The sequence below is a fragment of the Cotesia typhae genome, unplaced genomic scaffold, assembly GCF_013202065.1.
Source record: "Cotesia typhae breed Kobodo isofemale line unplaced genomic scaffold, CoteBio_Ctyphae contig_20, whole genome shotgun sequence".
Lineage (NCBI taxonomy): Eukaryota > Metazoa > Arthropoda > Insecta > Hymenoptera > Braconidae > Cotesia > Cotesia typhae.
This window is the reverse complement of record NW_027423725.1, coordinates 3,924,594-3,945,646: the sequence shown is the minus strand read 5'-3', so window position 1 is coordinate 3,945,646 and position 21,053 is coordinate 3,924,594. Positions and strand designations below refer to the sequence as shown.

Below are 21,053 nucleotides of genomic sequence, written 5' to 3'. Positions count from 1 at the left end.
TTTATTAAAATAAATCTTAAAAAGAAGTGAAATTCCATTCGAGTTCGTTAATTTCGTAAGATAAGAAGCCCTTAGAATAAGCAGCCCAAATCCACCCTACTCCATCCGCTGCGAGAAAAGACGCGTCCTAATAACACAAGCTTTGTGTTACCGTTTGCTGGACAACACAAAATTTGTGTTGATTTTTAAGTAACACACAAAAAGTGTTATAAAATATGTATTAACACATTTTTTATGTTAAAAAATATGTAACACAAATAAAAGTGTCAAGTTAACATAAAAAAATCAACATAATCATGTCTAACACAGACCGTTTTTAACATAAATACTAAAAATTTTTTACTGTGTATAGACTTAGTCAAAAATAAAATTTAATAGCAAGTCATTTCATGACCATTTCAATTTTTTTTCCTTCTTACATTTTCGAACTTTGAGCTTCGAAAAAAAATTCTGATCTATTTTCAGCATGTAGTGTCTTGTGTAATAAACTTTTTTTTTTTAATTTATTGAAAAATATAATATTTTTGAAACAGCAGAAAATGTCATAGATTTTAATAAATGAAATTTTTTATTTGTTTTTTCCTAAAAAAAATACATTCAAAAGCAAAAAATTAAAAAAAAAAGAAATGTGTAGAGATATCAACTATTGAGAAAGTTACAGCTCCTATAAAAAACGCCATTTTTCTTTTAATTCATTAATTTTTTTGGGTTGGGTAAAATTATGAATCTATTAATTTCAATGTTATTTTATTATGACAGTGATATAAATATAATGTTGTTATTAACGGATACCTTAAAGTTATTGAGTATTTTATGTTTTTGAGTCGAGATTCCAATAGAATAGTATTTTCGTTTTAATTAAAAATTGTATGAAATTCTCTTATAATTATCATGTGAAAAACTTACTGTTGAATTAACATTTATTTTTTCAATTAACAGTTGAATTAATTGAAAATTATGTTTAAGTAGTACAATTCTTTACAAAAATTTCTCTCTGTTATATTTTTTTAATTTTATATTTTATTCAATGTTTCAGGGAAAAGTATTGCTTGAGTAACATCTGGTTGCCAGATTTTAGTCCTTGAGAAAAATTGGTTTTATGATGTTTAAAAGTATGAATAGATGCATTTAAAACAGAGAATCGTAAAAGTAGGTAAACTTCTGTTGAGTGTACAGGCTCTAGTGGTGTAAAGCAACCAAATGTTAATACCGGATACTTCAACCCATCGTTGTTATAATACGGTATATAGGAGTGGGGGGGGGGGGGCAAAGTAGGCTCCTTAAAATTTTTTATAAAAAAGGTGAATAATAAATCATTTATACTTTTGATAATGATTAAAAGTGATTTTTGTCAAAAATTTTATCATTGATTCTAAAAAGTAAGAAAAAGAAATAAAAAGAACAGTTCATTAACAATGAAGCTACACGCTTTTTCCTATTAAGGAGGTTCGAGCGAATCTAATGTAAAAAATAAATTCCAACTTTGAGCTTTGAAATTAAGTATACGTATAAATAAATATTTCATTTATCTAATCACAAAATTTTAAAAAGATTCACCGTTTAGTTACTTTTATATTAAATTTTAAAAATCACATATTTTATCTCCTTATACACGGGCTCTTATGGCGGACATACTTTTGTCGAGACTTTAATTATCTTTTTCAATATTAACCTCCCAATTTTAACGGATAAAAAACTATACACAAGAAACTTGGAATATTGTAAAATATAAAGACAATTTAATCATAATACATTACCGATATAATTCTTGAAATATTTAACATTAAATTTAATGTTTGTAATTTGTTTATCGTCAACGATTTATTCGAATAAAGATTTGACAACGTCGCGTCAACAGCTGAAAAAAAAGAAAAGAATAGAAATATAGTTACAGAGAGAGAAATGTTTAACTCACACACTCATGCACATCTTTGTAATAGGTATAATCAAACACGCTATTGCCAAATCTGTTTATTTAATCCGGCAGGTAACAAATACGAAAGTCTTTTTATTACTTTACTTTATTAAATAAGTAAAGATCATCAATTATTAAATTGTTTAAATTTTTTTTAAATTAAAATAGAAAATTTTGACGAATATTGGGAAGATTAAAATTAAATAAAAATTTTAACATTATTTTGACTCATTAGCTACGCTCGAACTTCCTTTAAAAATAGCAGATTATTGATGGAACGATTTTATTAAATTTTTTTTAAGTCTACAGTTTCACTGAAAGCTGATCTTTGAAAATTTTATAGTATTTTTTTTTTTTTGAAATTCATTTGAAAACGAAAATTTTCTGTATGATACGTTTCCGGATCATCAATTTTTAAAAAAGTGATGGCTGAGAATAAAAAAGCTGATTATTTTCAAATTCATTCTTTCTTGGGTTAAGTAAGAAAATTAAAAAAAAATCCTAGAAACAATCTTTGGTAGTGTAGGAAAGGACAAAAATTTTTCAGCCAAATCAGAAAGGATGGAGTTCAAAAGTGATCAATTTGACGAATAAAATACCCCGTATATTGTGCTTTTTAAAAAAAGTAATTTGTTAAAAATGTAATGATATATAATGAAAGAACAACAGTTTTGTTTGAAAGTAATCGTAGATAAAAATTAAAAACTACAAAAATTTAAGACGTTAATTTTTCCTAAAATATTGATGCTAGCAATTTAGTGCTCGGTTTTTTTTTTTTGTTTTAAAACAACTCGAGTTTTACTCGTGTATTTGATGGGAAATCTTTTGATATCTTGATCGAGCTCTTCATAGTAATATTGGAAAGCTCAAATGATCAGAAAATTTTTTTTAGGATGTTTTGAACAAATTTTCGGGATCAAGAAAAAATTAGTCAAAAAAGGCATCTTACTGCTCATGCGCGAAATTTTTACTCGCCTGAGAAAAATCACAACTCAAAGATTTCAAAATGTGTGAAAAAAATGTTTATGACAAGATTTTTGGAGGGGGCCCACTTTGCCCTACATTCTAGATTTCGTCATTTTAATGGACACAGCTTATCAATGCTGAATTACAAACAAGGGGCTGAAAAGCAATGCAAAGAGTAAAAAAACGTACGGATATGACCATTTTTTCCTTAAGGGGCCCACCTTGCCCCCCCCCCCATTTCCCTAAGTTTTTATGCTTAAATAATTCACGTTCAACTGTCTCTAATCCTAACAAATTACTTTTTTTTTTTTCAATTTCGTAAAATGTAAAATGTGACAACGATTAACTGAAGACAAAAATAATTTTTCCAACCAATTAAGCAAATGCGTTTAAATAAGTAACGCCTCAGGTTTCTACACAGATTGTTAAGATATTTAGAATAATCGGAACAAAATGTGTTAGATATAACTATAACTTCACTCTCTGACCAAAAAATTATTCAAAAAAATAATGCTGATTCGGATTTATTTCATTACTAAGTTAAACCTAAATTCATCCTGATAGTCTGAATCAGAAAATATAAAGAAAAATAGGGTTTCAATTTTGACACTAAAAATTAATAATTGACAGTTACGTTTCCAGTTTTGAAATTCTCGACTCAGGTATCTTACTAGAATTAATGGTTTTAATACTCATATAAATGTTATTAAGAAATTAAATATAATACTGATTAAAAGAACCTGATCAAGTACATTCACAATTAATTATTTACCAGTCAATTCAAAATGATCTAGATTTTTTTGTTTTTCACCAAGACTAAATGTGATTTCATTTTTCAAACGGTTTTTCATTATATTTTCATCTATCTTATCTACTTCCAAATTTTTCCACATTTTTTTACTCATATTCTATCAGCAAATTATATCCCACCTCTACATTTTTCTTTACATATTACCCGGGTCAAAAAATTTAATTTGTTTTATGATAAATGAAAATTTCAATATTTTTCATTCAATTTAATTTTATTATGTGTATCTATTTTATATAAGAATTTGATCTGTTTTAGCCCATAATATTCCCAATTCAGACTAATTTCAGACAATTTTTAATGTCATAATAAAATTGTTTTCTATTGTTTCAAGATCAAAATCAGATTTTTTTGTCACAATCATTAAGCTGATTTTGATCGCATCAAGGTCAAAAACAGACCAAAACGTTTCATAATTTTTAGTCGGTTTTTGATCGTCTGTAGATCAAAAACAGACCTTTTACGAATTCGATAACAATAAAAATAATGAAAATAATCATAATAATAGTAATATATTTATTTATTTATTTATTATCGATTTATTAGTGTCCTCGAAAATCCTCTACAGGGGACGACTTTTCATTCTCTGAAACTTAAATAGTGACTATTTACTATTTTGTGGTGCAATGTATACTAAACGGTATACTTCGCACTACCAAATAGTGAATACCGCTTATTAAATGATGCGTGAAATTACAAATTTAATATTAATCTTGTTATCTTGTCAACATTTCAATCTCGTTGATGTATTCACATTGTGTTTAATATCGATGATTAGAAAACTCTAGATTTAGATCCAATGAAACGATGAGAACTATTTTACGTATGTAAATACAAATTTATTAGTTATCACTGCAACTAATATTCGCAAATACAAAACTTTGATAGCCCATGAAATGTCAAGCTATGACAAATAAATATGACAGATGTAAGGTTATGATCAACGATAAATTCATAAAACAAGAGAGCGCATGAATATATTATAATTTAATTTATTTTTTCAAATAAATGCGACTTATAATAATTTTTAATAAGATACTTAAGACTCAACAAAATTATAAGTCGCCATCTTAGTCGACTTTTGGCCTTTTAACATTTAGAATTGAAATTGTATTAAAAGTAGGTCAAAAACAGTATAAGATTTCATATTGAATTTGAAAACAATACATAAAGTCCAAGTATAAATTATCGAGACTAAAAACCGATCAAATTTTTTAGTTTCATTAGATAAGAAACAGCATAAAATATTTATAGCTGCTCGATTATTTTACTACAAAGTTGTTTAGACTTAAAACAGATAGAAAATAATTTGAATAGTAGATCAAATACAGATGAAAATATTTTTAAAAGTTCAAATACAGATCAATAAGTTCAAATGCAGATCATTTTACTCAAAATCAGTTTAAATTTTTCGACCCGGGTACACTGAAAGAAAAAATTTCTTTTCACAAAAATGAGCAATGTTGTAATAAAAAATCAATTTGTTGAAAATTTTAGGCAATTTTACTTCTTAGTTGAAGAAATTAAAATTATTTTCACGGTAACTTTCTTGTTGAAAAAATTCTTTTTACTTTTGGGAAAAAAAAATTCTATTTGAAAATACAAAAGCTGCCATCTAAATTGTTTTTTTTTCTTTTCTTTTCAATCAAAAAAGGTTTTTTTTATGACAAAAAAGTTACTGTACGAAAAATTTTCATTTTGCCAGCTAAGAAATAAAACTTGAAAATTTTCAGCAATTTAATTTTTCATTACACCAATGCCCATTTTTTCTAAAGAAATTCTTTTTCTCAGTAAAATGATAATAGTTTTATTTTATTTTTAATGCAAGTAAACGAATACTCGGATGTGCTCATTGAGAGTCTCATTCGGCTCTTTGAGGCCTAAATTATTAAAGAGATTAAGATCCGAATATACAGGTAAATGGAAGTTATGGTATATGTCAGCAACTTACATACTTAAAATAAAGAATACTTAAGTAATGATAAAGAACATTAGCAAAGAGGATCTATTGCGAAAAGAAAGATTTTGGAATAATTATAGAATTCAAAGACTAAGACAAAGTGTCTAGTAACATTTTTGTATATTAAATTATAGGTATATTAATTAAACAAATAAAGAAATTTATTAAATCAAATATAATCCCTTTATTAAGTCATGACCCGAAAAGAATATCTTTACAAGGAGCGCTCTTGTAACCAACTGACTCAAACTCAACCGAAAAAAATTAACGATCTTTCAGTCGCACGCTTAATAATAATAACAGTAATAATGATAAGACTTATAACTAACATTATTATATACAAGTCTATAAACATACAGAAAATATCTTATATCACGTAAACATCTTTTATCATATAAACATCCATTCCTCGAAACAATATTCGATACTACGGATTAATTTTGAACTCTAGGGTCTAAAGGATGACGTATATTCCAACATAGTAGTTCTCACTAAAATAATTTTCAACGATCAAAAAAATGAATATTAAATAACAAACGAACTTTGCGATTATTATAAAATTTAATGAATAGATCTTGATATTTAGACAATTTAAATTGAAAAAATATGAAACAATAATATTATGTAATTTTACAACAAAATAAAAATTATAAAACGATAATAAATGAAATATTTTGACAAATAAATAATTAAACTAAAAAATATATAGGAAAATGCTAAATTCGAATAATTAACTATCCATTCATGTGTTTTAAATAAATAATTTAATGGTAAATAATAAAATGTATGTCTTTGTCTGTTGCTAAAAACGCTTATGTCTACGCAAGCACATAGATATGTAACAACATATATAATAAGAGTAAGTGAGAAAACAATAATGCACTCTGACCCGAGCAGAGGGGACTCAAGCGACATTTCCAAGTCTTGGAGAGAGAGTCAGGGCCAGAGAAAATAGGCAACTAATTGGACTCTGTTTTTCCCCAATTAATGCAAATGTGAAACTTCCAAAATTCGATACCCGGAAGATTTTCACCTCAAATCGCTTTCTTTCTCAAATCGTGTTCTAGACTTCAAGATGAGCGACTCATATAATAATGTACAAAAAGGAAATTTATCTTTCGGAAAAATATAAAATTTGAAAAAGTGAATAACTTTTTGACTCCAATGAATGATCAGTGTAACAAGTAATAAGTTTTAATTAAACGTAAATGGATTAATGAATTTACTTTAATTCAAATTAAAGTAAATTCATTCGACAAATTGAATTTTTTATCTGCAGAAAACATAAAATGATAATTTACGAATAAATAGTGACTTAAAAATTAATCAAGGTAACGACCTGCATCGATGAAACAACTTCAGGTATTTTCTATACTTTTATACCATCAGATGGAATTTTTCATGTGGTTTTATTCGCGAAAAAATAAAAGAAAAAAAAAATTTTATTTTTTTTTTTTTTAATTTTAAAAGATACCTAATTGTCAACTACGTTGATGTTATAAATTTTAATATTTATTTTGGGTTTTATCTTACAAAATTTCATGATCAGTGTAAAATTATAAAAATTATGAGAATGTAAGAGAGTTAACATAAATCTTTTCAAATGTTTAGAAAGAAGTAGATAGTATTTTTATGGTAGTGGGGCGATATCTTATGTGGCTGACAAAATATCTGAAATACTAAGTGCGCATGCTCGGTACTACATCCTGTTAACGAGCGTAAGTATGGAGACTATACAGTGTATAGTCTCCATAAGCCTAAGTTTAAATGCAACATTACAGTTGAAACGGTTCAGTTCGTTTGTAAAATCCGAAGCAATAGCCCCAAATCTAAACCTTGTCATGTAGTAACCATGACAATAACAATTTGTGTTAAAATACGTATAAATTATAAAACTTTTCAATTTTGTGGTTCATAAAAATAAATAGCAGTCTTTTTAATAAAATCCAAAATACAAAACAATGATGAGCGACTTTAATAATCAAGTAAGTAACTACTTTTTTTTTTTTTTGGAAATGGAGTTGCAGTAAAAAAAAATTTTGTTTTCAAAGCAAATGATTGCTTTTAACTACTAATATTTTCGAAAAAACTAGCAAAATGACTCAATATGTATATTTTTTTAAGTTCAAAAGTAATTAATAATCTTAATAAAAATTATGAATGATTTTATAGACTTTTTTATCGGTTTTTAAATGGACATTTTGGCAATATTTAAAAAAAAATTCAAATAATGCAGTGAAGAAATTTTTGTAGAACAATAAACAAATTCATTTTATATAATACATTTTTATAACTTGTCTAGAAACAAATATTTTTTTTTAATTGAAAGCTAGTAATAAACATTGAGAAAAACTTGAAGATAAATTTGATCATGATATGAATTTTGTTTACTTATATGATTAATAATATGAATGATTACTGTAAAATTAAAAAAAAATGAATTTGAATTTGCAATGTTAAAAATTAAATTATGAAAGTAGAAAAATAATTTCCCACGGTCAATATCACTTAGTATGCATATGTTTAAAATTATAGGGTTTGTTAATTTACATAATTATTGTATAATAACTATTAATACATTCCACTTTGTATTCAAAAGTACAAACTTACAATCTTATAAGTTCTCAGAGTTTTCGAAAGACATGGATTTTTTGGAAAATTTATATTCTAATCATTTTATAAGTCGACCTCCTAGATGTGCTGTCGCGATCTAGGATCTTTAATAAGAAGGTACAGCGTTAAAAAATATCTATTTATTCAACAACTCTACCTGGCGCAGAATGATTAATCAAGCAAAAAGTCTGTAAAGTCTGAGAACTGCAAGTATATGGAAAAGATCACGTTATTATAACTTGATTCATTAAATCGTGATCATAAAAATTAAGTCGTTATGCAATACAATCATAACTGATCACGACTTCAAAGTGAAATGCCAATATTTTTACTCTGGTCATTTTAGTCGTTAATTATACCGAAATTATGATAATTCTATAATTTATTCTAAATTATTTTTTTAATTTGAACTCGTGGTGAATTTTCTTTCATCTAAATTTTTATGACAATTTTAAAAGTGCATTAAATTATTATTTTATTTGTTAAAAATTCTTATTAAATTCAATAAAAATTCAAATTCATTTTATTTTATGATTTTTTTCAACTGACACTTTTGAAAGTATTAATTCTAAATTTTCAAATAAATTCAAACCATACATTTTCTATGATTACGCAAAAAAATGAATTGAACATTAAAATCGAAAAAAAAAGATATTGGTTATAAAAATTTACGGTAGAATAATTTTGTTCTTTCAAAAAATATTCACTTTAAAAATAATGAATACGCTTCTTCAAGTTATCTTTTGTTCATTCTAGTTTTCATATACTCGTAAAGAAAAAATTAAATCTTAATGAACTAACCTACGTTCCAGCCAACGAAAAAGATTAGAAGATTTAGATTCTTTGCTTACTTAGGTACATTTTATGATAGTTCAGGTATTTAACCAATAAGACAGTCTTGAAAAAGAAGTAACGCTTAAAGAGCTACATAATAGCCGATAATAAAAAATAATCTCGGAATAACCATAAATTTAAGATTTTAAAACTGCTAAAAATTACAGTATTGGGTTATAAAATAAAGATTGGGTTAGTTTTGAGGGAAAATGTTAAATTACAATATGAACTAAGATAAACCATTAATTTCAGTTTTAAGAAATGCAGAGTTTAAATAATAGTGGATAGATTGTTACATCCCGGTTACTTTTCAGAACAAATCATTTTATTCTCTAGTTTTTCCATTAAAATTCTGCGTGACAAAATATTAATGGAAACTAAAAAATATTTTGCTTACTCAGGTATTCGTTAAGTGTTTTAGTTTATTTCATATCTAATTTTATTTTATATACTCACCAATTTAACAGTTACTATTCAATATTTCACATTTTTTATACAATATTTATTATTTGTTGTTAAACATTGATTTTTTATTTATTATTATGTACTGGGCATGTATTATTTACTATCATGGAAAATTAGGAATTTAGTGTCTATATACTATTAAAGTTTAAATTAGTTCAAGAATTTTCTATCAGAGACATCTGTAAAATGCAAGTGAGGACGTAGCAGATTAAAACTGAAGCTATTTTTAACATTAGGATGCAAAAAGGGGCAATAAATCAGGCTCAATACTTGGGCAAAATATTTATCTATTATTGTATATCCTTACATGTAATTATATATGAGTATAAATACTCATCTATGTAACTAAATGCAACATTTTTTAATAATTATGTGTTACGTCGAAAACGCAACTAAAATTTAATTATTTTTATCCTAGCCGTTAGGCTACCCTTATGGAAATATTTTTCAAAAATAACTCTTAAAAAGTCTCAAAAACTCTTAATAAGACTTTTTAAAAGTCTTATTTTTTCTCGGTAAGTAAAAATAAGTGTTGACAAGTGTGAATAACTCTTTAAAACTCTTAATAAGTCTTACATTCTCAGAAAATTGGGACTTTTTTAAAGAGTTTTTCAGAGTTAATAAGACTTAATCAGAGTTTTATTAAAAAAAGTACAAGCAAGAAAAAAGAGTTTATAAGAGTTTTTAAGAGTTGAGAAGACTTAATCAGAGTTTTATTAAAAAAAGTACGAGCAAGAAAAAAGAGTTTATAAGAGTTTTTAAGAGTTGAGAAGCCTTAAAAAGTAATAACAATTTTGTTGGTTAAAAAAAAACAAAATGAAAACTTTAATCCTTTTTAAATGGAAAAATTTTTATTGTAGTTTTTTGGGGTTACATTGATTAATTAATTATTTAGTTTTTTACTGTGATAAAATTTTCGGAGACAATGTTAAAAATTTAACTCAGTACAATATAAATATAGGATATATTGTTTTTTTGTTTAACATTTTTGTATTAAATATCGACGTTAGAAAATGTAAGCTTCCAAACAAATATTAATTATATTATAATTTTCAAATGTACTATATAATCTTACTTTAAATATAATAAACAACTATTAAATTTTCGTAAACAATACAGAAAACTTAACTTAATACAATATAAATATAATGTATTTGGTTTTTTTGCATTTTTGTCCTAAATATCTACATTAAAAAGTATGACCAGTAAACAAATATAAATTTTTAAATGTAATTCTAAATCTTACTTCTAATATAATAAATAATAATCGCGTAGCACTAGTTCAATAACAAATCCTAATTTATATGAATGATCCTAATTTTACGGAGACCAATCAGCTCAATTGAAATTAATATGTTTTGAAAAAATATTGTTAAGGCCGGAAGTACAATACTTTTTTATAACATATAAATTGAATATACTTTTTTGAGTTCATTAACTTCTATGAAATTTAGATCGACCAAATAAATTGTTAGTCATTATATATACTGATTTTATTAAAATAATACATTTATGTATTTAATAAAATTAAATTAGGTAAGTAAATAAAATGCAATAAGTACAATAAAATGTAGGAAAAAATGCAATTTTGTTGTAGATCTTTTACTTTCAAAAATATTCTCAAGGCAGAAAAAAAAAGTGGCCTGAAATTTTTTTACTATTTTCCGTTAACTGAAATGGCGTTTTAAACATTTATTTTGCAATTAAGATAACTGAGATAATTTTATTCAGATTTTTAACGGAAAATTAATGATAAAAATAGTTTTTTAAATTTTTATTAGCAATGCCTACTTTTATGAAAATGAACTGTACTGTAAAATTAAAGTAATGCTATCCGGAGTGAAATTACAATTTTTTACTCTGAATTTTCGGACAAAAAACTAAGACAACAACTTTTACGCGTTTATCGAGTCGGAAATGGAACGTTTGAAGTTCAAGTTTATATCTAAAAAACTTTGCACTGAAATTTTAATATTTCTTTTTTTGATTTCAGAAACATTTACCGAACTTATATGTAAAATAAAATACTTTTTTACAACACCTCAAAGTACAATGTAACAATCAAAAAAAGAATTGGCAAGATAAAATTAATTTTATTTTTTAGTTTGTCTTTTAGCCTCCTGAATAGCTCTATCTAAATACGTATTAATTTGTGAATTTGAATTTTCAATATTGAATTTTTCATCAGAATATTTTCGACTTTCTAAATAGTGTCTGTAATGAATTTTAAGCAATTCTTTTTTTCTTGGAGTTAATTGTGTACGACCATTTGTGTTCTTTTGTTCACGAACTACGCGCTGAGAAAGTGTTTCATTGTTCCAAATAGCAAGAGACATAGTTTTAATAAATTTAGATGGGTTGGGGGCATCGAAGGCTTCACGAGATGTACTGCTTGGTATGTATATATCATCACCAACGTGAAACGTATCATGATCTATATAGAAATAAGGATCATAACGTTGCTTTTGTGGTTGTTCTAGTTTTTGTTGTTGCTCTTGTTGTTTTGATTGATTTGAAGATAATATTAATTTATATTGCTGAAGCTGACGTTTCAATTTTATATTTTCTTCATCTTTTTTTCGATTATCTTTCATCAGTCGCTCCATCAACGGATTTTGCTCCAAAGTCTGTCTACAAAGTACATTAATGAAGTTAATTGCAAAATTTTCAGCTGAATGATCGAAAGTATTAAACCCTGGTTAGAAACAAGTATTGAAAATGACTGAGAACGTTAATTCTCCTTAAGACAACGAATTCAAAAGAATTAAAAATATTCAGAAGTATTGAAAAAATTTCAAATGTTGTTATTTTCAATACTTTTTAATCAGGGAATATAAACAAAGAATAATATTTATATATATCAAGCTTACCTTCGTATCTTTTAATTTAGGAAGTATGCGGTTTGATAATGTTGGCTGAAAGAAAAATTAAAATATGAACGTCTCTTTTTCTCTAAGTTCTCTATTATAATTGATGTGATTGAAATAAGATAACAGCCAAATAGCTTTATAATAATTTTAAAGTTACTACACTAACGGCCGGTTGCGCCAACGTTTATCTGGACAGATTAATTTAATTCAGTTTATGTTTTCACCTCAATTTTAATTTTTTTATTTTTAATAATGCTACTAATTCTTTTATTTTTAATTAATAATTTTTTTCATCGACTGATTTTTTTGTAATCGTTAATTAATTATAAAATAAATAACATAAGAAATGAGACATAATTTATAATAATAAATATACATTAAATATAATTAAAAATTAATTATTTGCTATGAAATAAATAATAATAGATATATTAGATAGTATATTTTCATATTTGTAATTAAAAAGAGCTTAAAATAAAAATATCTGTACTATTATTAAAAATAAAAGAATGAAAATTTAGGTAAACACATAAATTTAAGTGTGAATACATAAAGATTATGTCTCATACATTTATTTATGTCAGAACTGAAATTTATGTTTACTAAACTAAAATCTATGTAAGCATTTAAATTTCATTTTTTTTTATGTAGCTACATAAATGCTGGAGCAAACGGCCCTTAAACGTACAAATATTAATGAAAATAAAATATTTAAGTATTTATCAGAATGGTTTCAAATTTTCAAAACAAAAAGTGATTTTATGGAGATGCTGTCAGTGATAACACACATGTTAAGACACTTTTCAGAAATATGTAAGATTTTTTCTTAACTTTTTCAAATTAAATTACTGTATAAAAAATATAAAAATTCGTTGTTCATTTAATTTTTTTTCGTTTTATTATATTATAGTATATATCTTATTAGTTAAACGTCTTAATTTTTTAATGTTTGGTCATAAACAATTTTGATAATAAATTTTCAATCAGACTGGTATTTAGAACATAATGTAAAAATAATCAAACATAGCAAAACTATCAGAACATTTTTCGTTATTAATGTTTCTATTGTTGTTTTGTAAACAAAGATTTCCTAAAATTTTTATATTTTTATTTAACAATCGACTATTGAAATAAATTAAAAATAAAAATTAATTTAACGAACTTATGTAAAAATTTATATGCAACGTATTTCACAAAGGAAACATTTTATTTTGTTAGAAAATATTTTTGCTTGAACCCTTATTAAAAAAAAGAATTAAAAATGATCTCACATGTTAAATGCCCATAAGAGATAGTATTAAAACGGATTTGAAGGATTAGAAAGTATTCAAAATGATTAAAAATCAAATCATTTTGAATTCTTTCTAATTCTTTTTTTTAATGAGGGAAATAAATATCACATCAAATATTGAAAACTGCATACCTTTTGTTGAGATTTTTGACTATCTACACTTTCTCCATCGTCTTTTTTATTATTTATGATAACTCGTGGTTCAACATAATTAAGTTCCGATTCAGATAAAATATCTTTTTCACTTTCAGTTTCTTCAATAATTATGTTTGCCTTTTTTCGTTTCGGTTTTTTAGTCAAGTCAAATTCATCTTCACTTGTTCCCTCATGAATTGGCAAATTTGATAAATCTTCAATTTCGTTTTGATTATCTAATCCCTGATTAAAAATATTGATTGAAAAGTATTGGGAATCAGTCACCCTATGTGAACTGTATATCTATATATACATGAAAAAGAATTGAAATTATTCAAAAGTATTCTAATTTCATCATTTTCAATCCTTTTCAATCAATATTTTTAACCAGGGATGACTCTGGTAATATTCCTTGTGTTGTATTATCAGGCAAATCTGGTAATACTTCAATTTCTTCATAATTCATTTGTAATTCTTGAGTCTCATCATCTTGTCCTGAGGTACCATTAGAAGCCTTTAACAAGTTAAATAATAAATAATAAGCGAAAAAATAATTAACGAGAAAGAAACATGAGTGCACATATATGCAAATTGTAACATTAGCTTAATCTTTGTAATCATTGAATACATATTTTTTCATTGTTACTCTTTTTATTTGCTTCATCCACCTTTATAATTGCTTCTGTTTTCTGTTTATATGATGTTATTTTATTTTGTTTGTTATTCTGAAAATAGAAAAAAAAATTAATCTTTTATAAATAATGCTTTTATGAGATATGGCAATTAGTTTTTTTGTAAAATTTTATAAGAATTTAGTAAATAATTTTTATAAAATTTTATATAATCTTATAAAAACTTATAAAATGCTATCGATCCCGAGAATAAAGTATTTATAAAACTTTGTAGAACCTTTCAAAATTTTATATAACTTTATGATATTATGCTACGTAAATTTTTTAATATTCGGTATATTGTATAAAATTTTTCATCATTTTATATTAATTCATAAAGTTTTATGTAACTTTATAATAATTTGTAAAATTTTATCGACCCACTAAATGTTTTTATGAAATTTTATATTATTTTCTTAAGTTTGTTAAAATTTCATTAAAGTGTGGAACATCAATTTTATAACATTTTATTAAGTTATTGTTTTTTGATTGTGCATGCTGAATGTAATGGACCCTTGAAATTTTGTTATTATTATTTATATTATTGTAATTATTCAGTTTTCTTATCATAAATTACTTGATAAAACCTTCTCCAAATTAAGTAGTATTCTTATTTTAAGTCTTTTAAATCATTTTTCAAAAGAAAATAAGTATTTCAAATAATCCAATCACTTGTTAAATTTATATACACCATAAAACACACATTTAGTATGAACAGTAAAGCAAACGATAGGATGTTACGGATGGGATTTAATCATCGAAGTTAAGCAATAACGACAGCAATAAATAGTTGGCTGGATGATTACTTCAAAAATAATTCGTATTTAAACGAAATCGATTATTTTTCTTATTGCCCACGGGATAACTGATTTATGTTATTAATCTATCGAAATTTAAAATTTATAGATTGTAACAGGGTAAAATTACCCTTAATCGATAAGTCACCGAATATCGATAATTATTCGACATAGCACTGGCGCGTCTCGATCTTCGGGCCTAAAGGGAGAATAGAAGGGGGTGAGTTTGGGTTAAAATAGGTGAGCCGTGCAGTGGAACAGGGAGAAGTAGTGTGACCGTCAGACTGAGTGCCACGGAAATCAAAAAGGACCGTTCCCTAGAGTAGTGACGAGACGAAGGAAGCCAACTACAACTAGGGCTTCATCCTCAACGAGTGAGTTAGATCATCGTTTTGTTCGTCAAGGTGTCAATTATTGCTCTGTGGGAAGGAAGTGGACCGCGGTTTATCCAATACCCAGTTACTCCTCCTAATTATTTATCAGTTGGATCGTTAATCGACGAAAATTTTATTCAATAATTAAATCGTAGAACATTTGCTAGTTTTTGGATTAGTGATTTTCATGGGGGTTTATACCCGGAGATCACTCGATCGACCTTGCGGGGGAAAGTTTTAATATCTAAAAGTTTTCAATCAATTAACTAACATCTAAGAAAATTCATTAAATTAATTTTTCAATAATTAACTGAGTAAAATTGATTGATCTTTGTCATTGAGAAAAATAGACAAATTTTTATTCGTGGAATTTTCGTCAAGCGTCAGTTGTGTGTCGCATAAATTCCAATACCCAAGGTCAAGCAAAGACTTGACTAGCGAATGTTCTAGCAATTGAAATTGACTATTTCGACTCGTGTCGAATTTTTATAATTGATAATTGATCAGAAAATTGGTGATAATATTTTATATTAAGAATTAATTACTAAGAATGTTTTATATTAAGAAAATTATTAATTGAGAATATTATAGAGTGGAAAATTGTTAAGATTGTTATATTTAGAATTTATTATTGAAAATAAGATAGATCGGAAAATTTTTAAGTATTAATTGTGAAGAATATTATAGTAAGAATTTATTATTGAAAAACAATACCGATCAAGGAAAATTTATTAAGAAGGTTATATTAGGAATTTTTATCGAAATTATTATATTATAAAATTATTTTTTGACACGTGTGAATTAAGTAAATTTTGGGGATTAAGTCCGTAAAGTAATTAAATTAAAATAAATGACACTTGATAATTGTCAGCGTGGATATTAAGTCCAAGTAATCAGTGATATTGAGTCAAGGTCAACACGAAAAAAAGTTTAGTAAGAAATTGGTCATTATATAGGAATTTTCGTTTCACCGATAGCCAATGATTGAGTAAAATAAAATTAAATTTATAAATTAAAAAAAGTAATTAAGCGAAGTGTGGGTTATGTGTGTGAAGAATTGTACGGGTTATGCGTGATAGAGAGTGTTAATAGTGTTAAGTGCGGTAGTCCTGTGGACTTAGATTTAAGTTAAAAGTTGTAAAGTGTGGAGTTAGTTTTGGTCGTCCGGTGGACGTTAAATTTTAAGCTTAGTTTTAGGTCAGGTGTGGGAGACCGTTCGTTAGAAAAAGCCCAGTAGTTTTAAGCAGGTGTGGGAGACCGTTCGTTCAAAAAAGCCCATTAGTTTTAGGTCAGGTGTGGGAGACCGTTCGTTAAGAAAAGCCCATCTAGTTTTAAGCAGGTGTGGGAGACCGTTCGTTCAAAAAAGCCCGTCTAGTCATCGTATCGTCGTTGGAAGGTTCGTTGTAAATATCGTTTATTTCGCAGTTGTTCTCCGCTTCGTTAGATTATAAGTGTGTGAGTGAGCGCTTAAATTTGTTAAGTTTGTTAAATTTTTATTGTTAATAAATATCGATATATTGTTAGTTAAGATTTTATTATTCAACAGCACCTTCCTCCACTCTCTCTACCCTAAGATAAGTTTTCTCAGCTCTGGACCGGTTCCAGGAACCGTGATTAATAATCCTGGTGGCGCCCTGATAATTTTTATTGTTGTTAGTTTTGTTTAGTTAATTATAAAATTGATTAGGGGCCAACCTGAGCAGGTAAAACTGTTACAAGATTTTTATAATTAAAAGTTTATATTGAAAATATCTCTATAAAATTTTATGCATGTTTTTAAAATTTTATAGATTTCAATAAAAGTGTATGAAAGTGCATAAGATTATTCATTTTGTTATGTCCAAGGGCATTTTTAGAGCGGTAGCGTAATCGGTGGAGGTTTGGACTAACAGTTTAAAGAATACGCAACGGAGGTTTTAATTCCGTTGTTTTAATTATTTATGTGGGACGTTTTCGAAGTACGAATTTACCACGCCTTCGTTTGAGACTGTTCACGGATTTATCGAGAGTAGATGTACTTACTGTTACAGGAACTTTATTGATGGTCAGATCCGTGGTTTTAGGGCAGCCGTTAGCGCCTGTTCCTTGATTGGGCCCTTTGGTTGGTTCTCGCAGCGGATGGAGTAGGGTGGATTTGGGCTGCTTATTCTAAGGGCTTCTTATCTTACGAAATTAACGAACTCGAATGGAATTTCACTTCTTTTTAAGATTTATTTTAATAAACACCTAAACTTTTACACTTTCACAAATTTTATTTAATCGAAATTATATTAATGAATTTTATTTATTTGAGCTAACGTCCTCCAGTCCCCCGTAGGTTAAAGTGCGCAAATTTAGCTTTTTAGAGATATTTTATTTAAACTTAATGCCCGGATTCTCGCCTAAGTGCAGGGCAAATTAGAACTTTGAGATTCCGGTTCTCTAGATTTTTAATTAATAACTAATACGTGGCCTGCTGGTTGAACCGAATCTGAACTCGTCTTAAGTGCAGTGCAAATTAGGATGAGGGACTTTAACAAGGCACGGGTCCGTCAATTAAACGCGGAAGTCGAATTAATTGCTCAAAGACCAATACGTGGCCTGCTGGTTGAACCGAGTCTGAACTCGTCTTAAGTGCAGCGCAAATTAAGATGAGGGACTTTTACAAGGCACGGGCCCGTCAATTAAACGCGGAAGTCGAATTAATCGCTCAAAGACAAATACGTGGCCTGCCGGTTGAACCAAGTCTGAACTCGTCTTAAGTGCAGCGCAAATTAAGATGAGGGACTTTTACAAGGCACGGGTCCGTCAATCAAACGCGGAAGTCGAATTAATCGCTCAAAGACGAGGTGTTGGCTGTTGTTCGCCTTTTTAAATACTCGCGGTGCTGAGATTGCAGAAGTCCCCGCTAGTCAACCAGCAGTCGCGTAGCTTATATTTTATTGTGGCTTTCGCGCATGGAGAAGTCTTCCATCTGCGCGGGTGATTTAAATTTAAAGAAAAAAAATTTTGGGGTGGACATAACAATTTCATAAAATTTGATAAAAACATTTTTTCCCAGGGATATATAGAATTGTCACCAACATGGTTGTCACTATGAGTTAAATTACTTACACTGGTTTTATTTTCATCTAAATTATTTGTTTCACTAACATTATTTTTCTTACGTAACGCTCGCCATCTTTTAACTCTCCGATATGAATCAGACATGGTTTTTATTTTAAATCAAAATATTACTTTATTTAATAAAGTCACATTAAGAACTAGTACTGTACTTGATACTGTAACAATTATGTCGACGTAAACAAGTCGTATTGTATACGTTACGTCTCAACATCGTGTACATGCTAACATCGGGGAAGTTCGGATACTTTCGGACGTTAGTGAAAAATGTGTTTGAAAAACTTGAGTATGAAAGTTACACAAAATACTGTGATAAATTTATTTGTTAGGTATTTAAAATTTTTACAAATGTCAAACGTGTCCATTTCAGGAGTTTATATCATCAATTTAATTAATTTAATAATAATAGTAATAATAATAATAAAAATAATAATAATAACCAAATTTCGAATAAAATTAAGAATTTTTAAAACAATTCAATTTTCATAAAAATTCAAGAGAATTTCGTTCCGACGATAAAAAAAAATAAAATGGAAAAAAATTTAATTATGACGATTATTCTGCGATTTCCCTTCAATAATTAAATATTGTCAGCCAAGGCTAGGTTGCCCAGTCTTGGTCCGAGACTGGGCTCTCTTGCTTTGGCCATTCTATGGCAAACCAATGTTGGCCCAGGCTTGGATAATCATTGGATCGGCCAAGGCTAGGTTGTCTAGTCTTGGTCTAAGACTGGGCTACCTTGCGTTGGCCATTCTATGGCAAACCAATGTTGGCCCAGGCTTGGATAATCATTGGATCGGCCAAGGCTAGGTTGTCTAGTCTTGGCCCAAGACTGGGCTCCCTTGCGTTGGCCATTCTATGGCAAACCAATGTTGGCCCAGGCTGGGCAACCCAGCCTTGTCCCAGGCTAGGGCAATCGTTGGGTCGGCCAAGGCTAATTAGTCCGTCTTGGCTCAAGCATGGACCAATATCGGGGCGCCAAAGCTGGGCTCCCCAGTACTGGACCAGGCTAGGCCCCGTCATTCAACTCTGGCGGCTCCTACATGGGGTTGCACATATGTTGATTCACCAGCCTGTAGAGGTAAAAATGTTGACATAGTTACAACCAAGTTGTTAATTTCCACCAAACTCCATCCTGAATCTTTTTGATTGAATTCTTCAACTTTCTTCAATAATTAATAGTACACATTGTCCATGTACCATTCATCTAATCGTGTAGCTTGTATTATCTCACGGCTTTTCGTGTTAAAAGACTTTTTTTCTTCAACTGCATCACCATTTTTTGAATTTCTGAATGTACAGAACAATTCTACATTAACTTTGAGGTTTCCAGCATTTCTCATCATACTTCCAATTTTTTCAATAACTAAATCTTTTGAGTCATTTAAAAATTCTCTTAAATCAGTATGGGCACGATTTACAACACAACCAGTTTTAATATTATTTGAAAAAGCATTCTCAAGGTCTTGCCACTTGATCAGACTATTTCTTGCACTTAGATCACCACCAACAACTTGACCACTTAATCTGGTAAATTGATGAGCATACCAACACAAAAGTACAATGTTTGCTTGAATACTTCTTTTGACTTGAACACTTGTTTGCTGATCCATCAAAATAGTATTAAAATATTCAATTGTTTCAGAGCAAACATTGTAACATCTTTGACAATACTCTTCACTCATTGTCTTTTCTCTCAAATCATTAAATGATTGAGCAATTGAGTTGACTAAGTTTTGGAGAGATTTGATGAGATCACAAGAATGATTCATTTTATTGAACTATTTGACACTTAAAATGGATCAGTAAATATGAATTATTTTGCAATAATAATTTTTACAGTTAAAATAAAATATTTTTATTAATGTAATGCACTTTTCCACCTTAGCAGAAAAACAATGATTTTTTTCACTGAAGTGATTGTAGGACACGAGTTAAGTCACTGATTGAAAAAACCTTCACAGTTCGGCTTTATATAGTGGTTAAAATGATTCATCAAAAGCTTATGCAAAAAAAATTTGTAACCATAATTTCAATTATATAAATATTTATAGAAACCTAAAACCAGTGCGTAGTTATTAAAATTTTTCTAAGCTGACGTACTATTTAAAAAATAATTAGGGGTAGTATTTCAACGATTTCAATGATATCATGTATGTGAAAATGTGCAATAACACAAAAAATATTAATTTAGTATAGCTCATAAACAACAGGAAGTCATGAAATTGAATCCTTCAAAATTAATAAATATT

At 27.6% G+C, this 21,053-nt stretch overlaps 1 protein-coding gene across 1 annotated transcript; it reads right to left on the bottom strand.

Annotated features, from left to right (window-relative positions):
* Window positions 1-6,579: 6,579 nt before the first annotated feature.
* On the bottom strand, window positions 6,580-19,824 carry LOC141538305 (uncharacterized). Its single transcript, XM_074259686.1, has 5 exons — window positions 19,669-19,824; window positions 14,246-14,371; window positions 13,855-14,160; window positions 12,432-12,476; window positions 6,580-12,188 (listed from the first exon to the last, which is right to left on the bottom strand). The coding sequence occupies exons 1-5, from the start codon at window positions 19,822-19,824 to the stop codon at window positions 11,655-11,657; spliced, it is 1,167 nt and encodes a 388-aa protein (XP_074115787.1). The 3' UTR covers window positions 6,580-11,654.
* Window positions 19,825-21,053: the final 1,229 nt, after the last annotated feature.

Coding starts and splice junctions, on each gene's coding strand:
- LOC141538305 (XM_074259686.1), bottom strand. CDS start 19,824: ATGACGGGGCCTAGCCTGGTCCAGTACTGGGGAGCCCAGCTTTGGCGC. Junction 12,477..13,854: donor GTCAAAAATCTCAACAAAAG/GTATGCAGTTTT, acceptor TTTTTCTTTCAG/CCAACATTATCAAACCGCAT. Junction 12,189..12,431: donor CTAAATTAAAAGATACGAAG/GTAAGCTTGATA, acceptor CTTTGTAGACAG/ACTTTGGAGCAAAATCCGTT.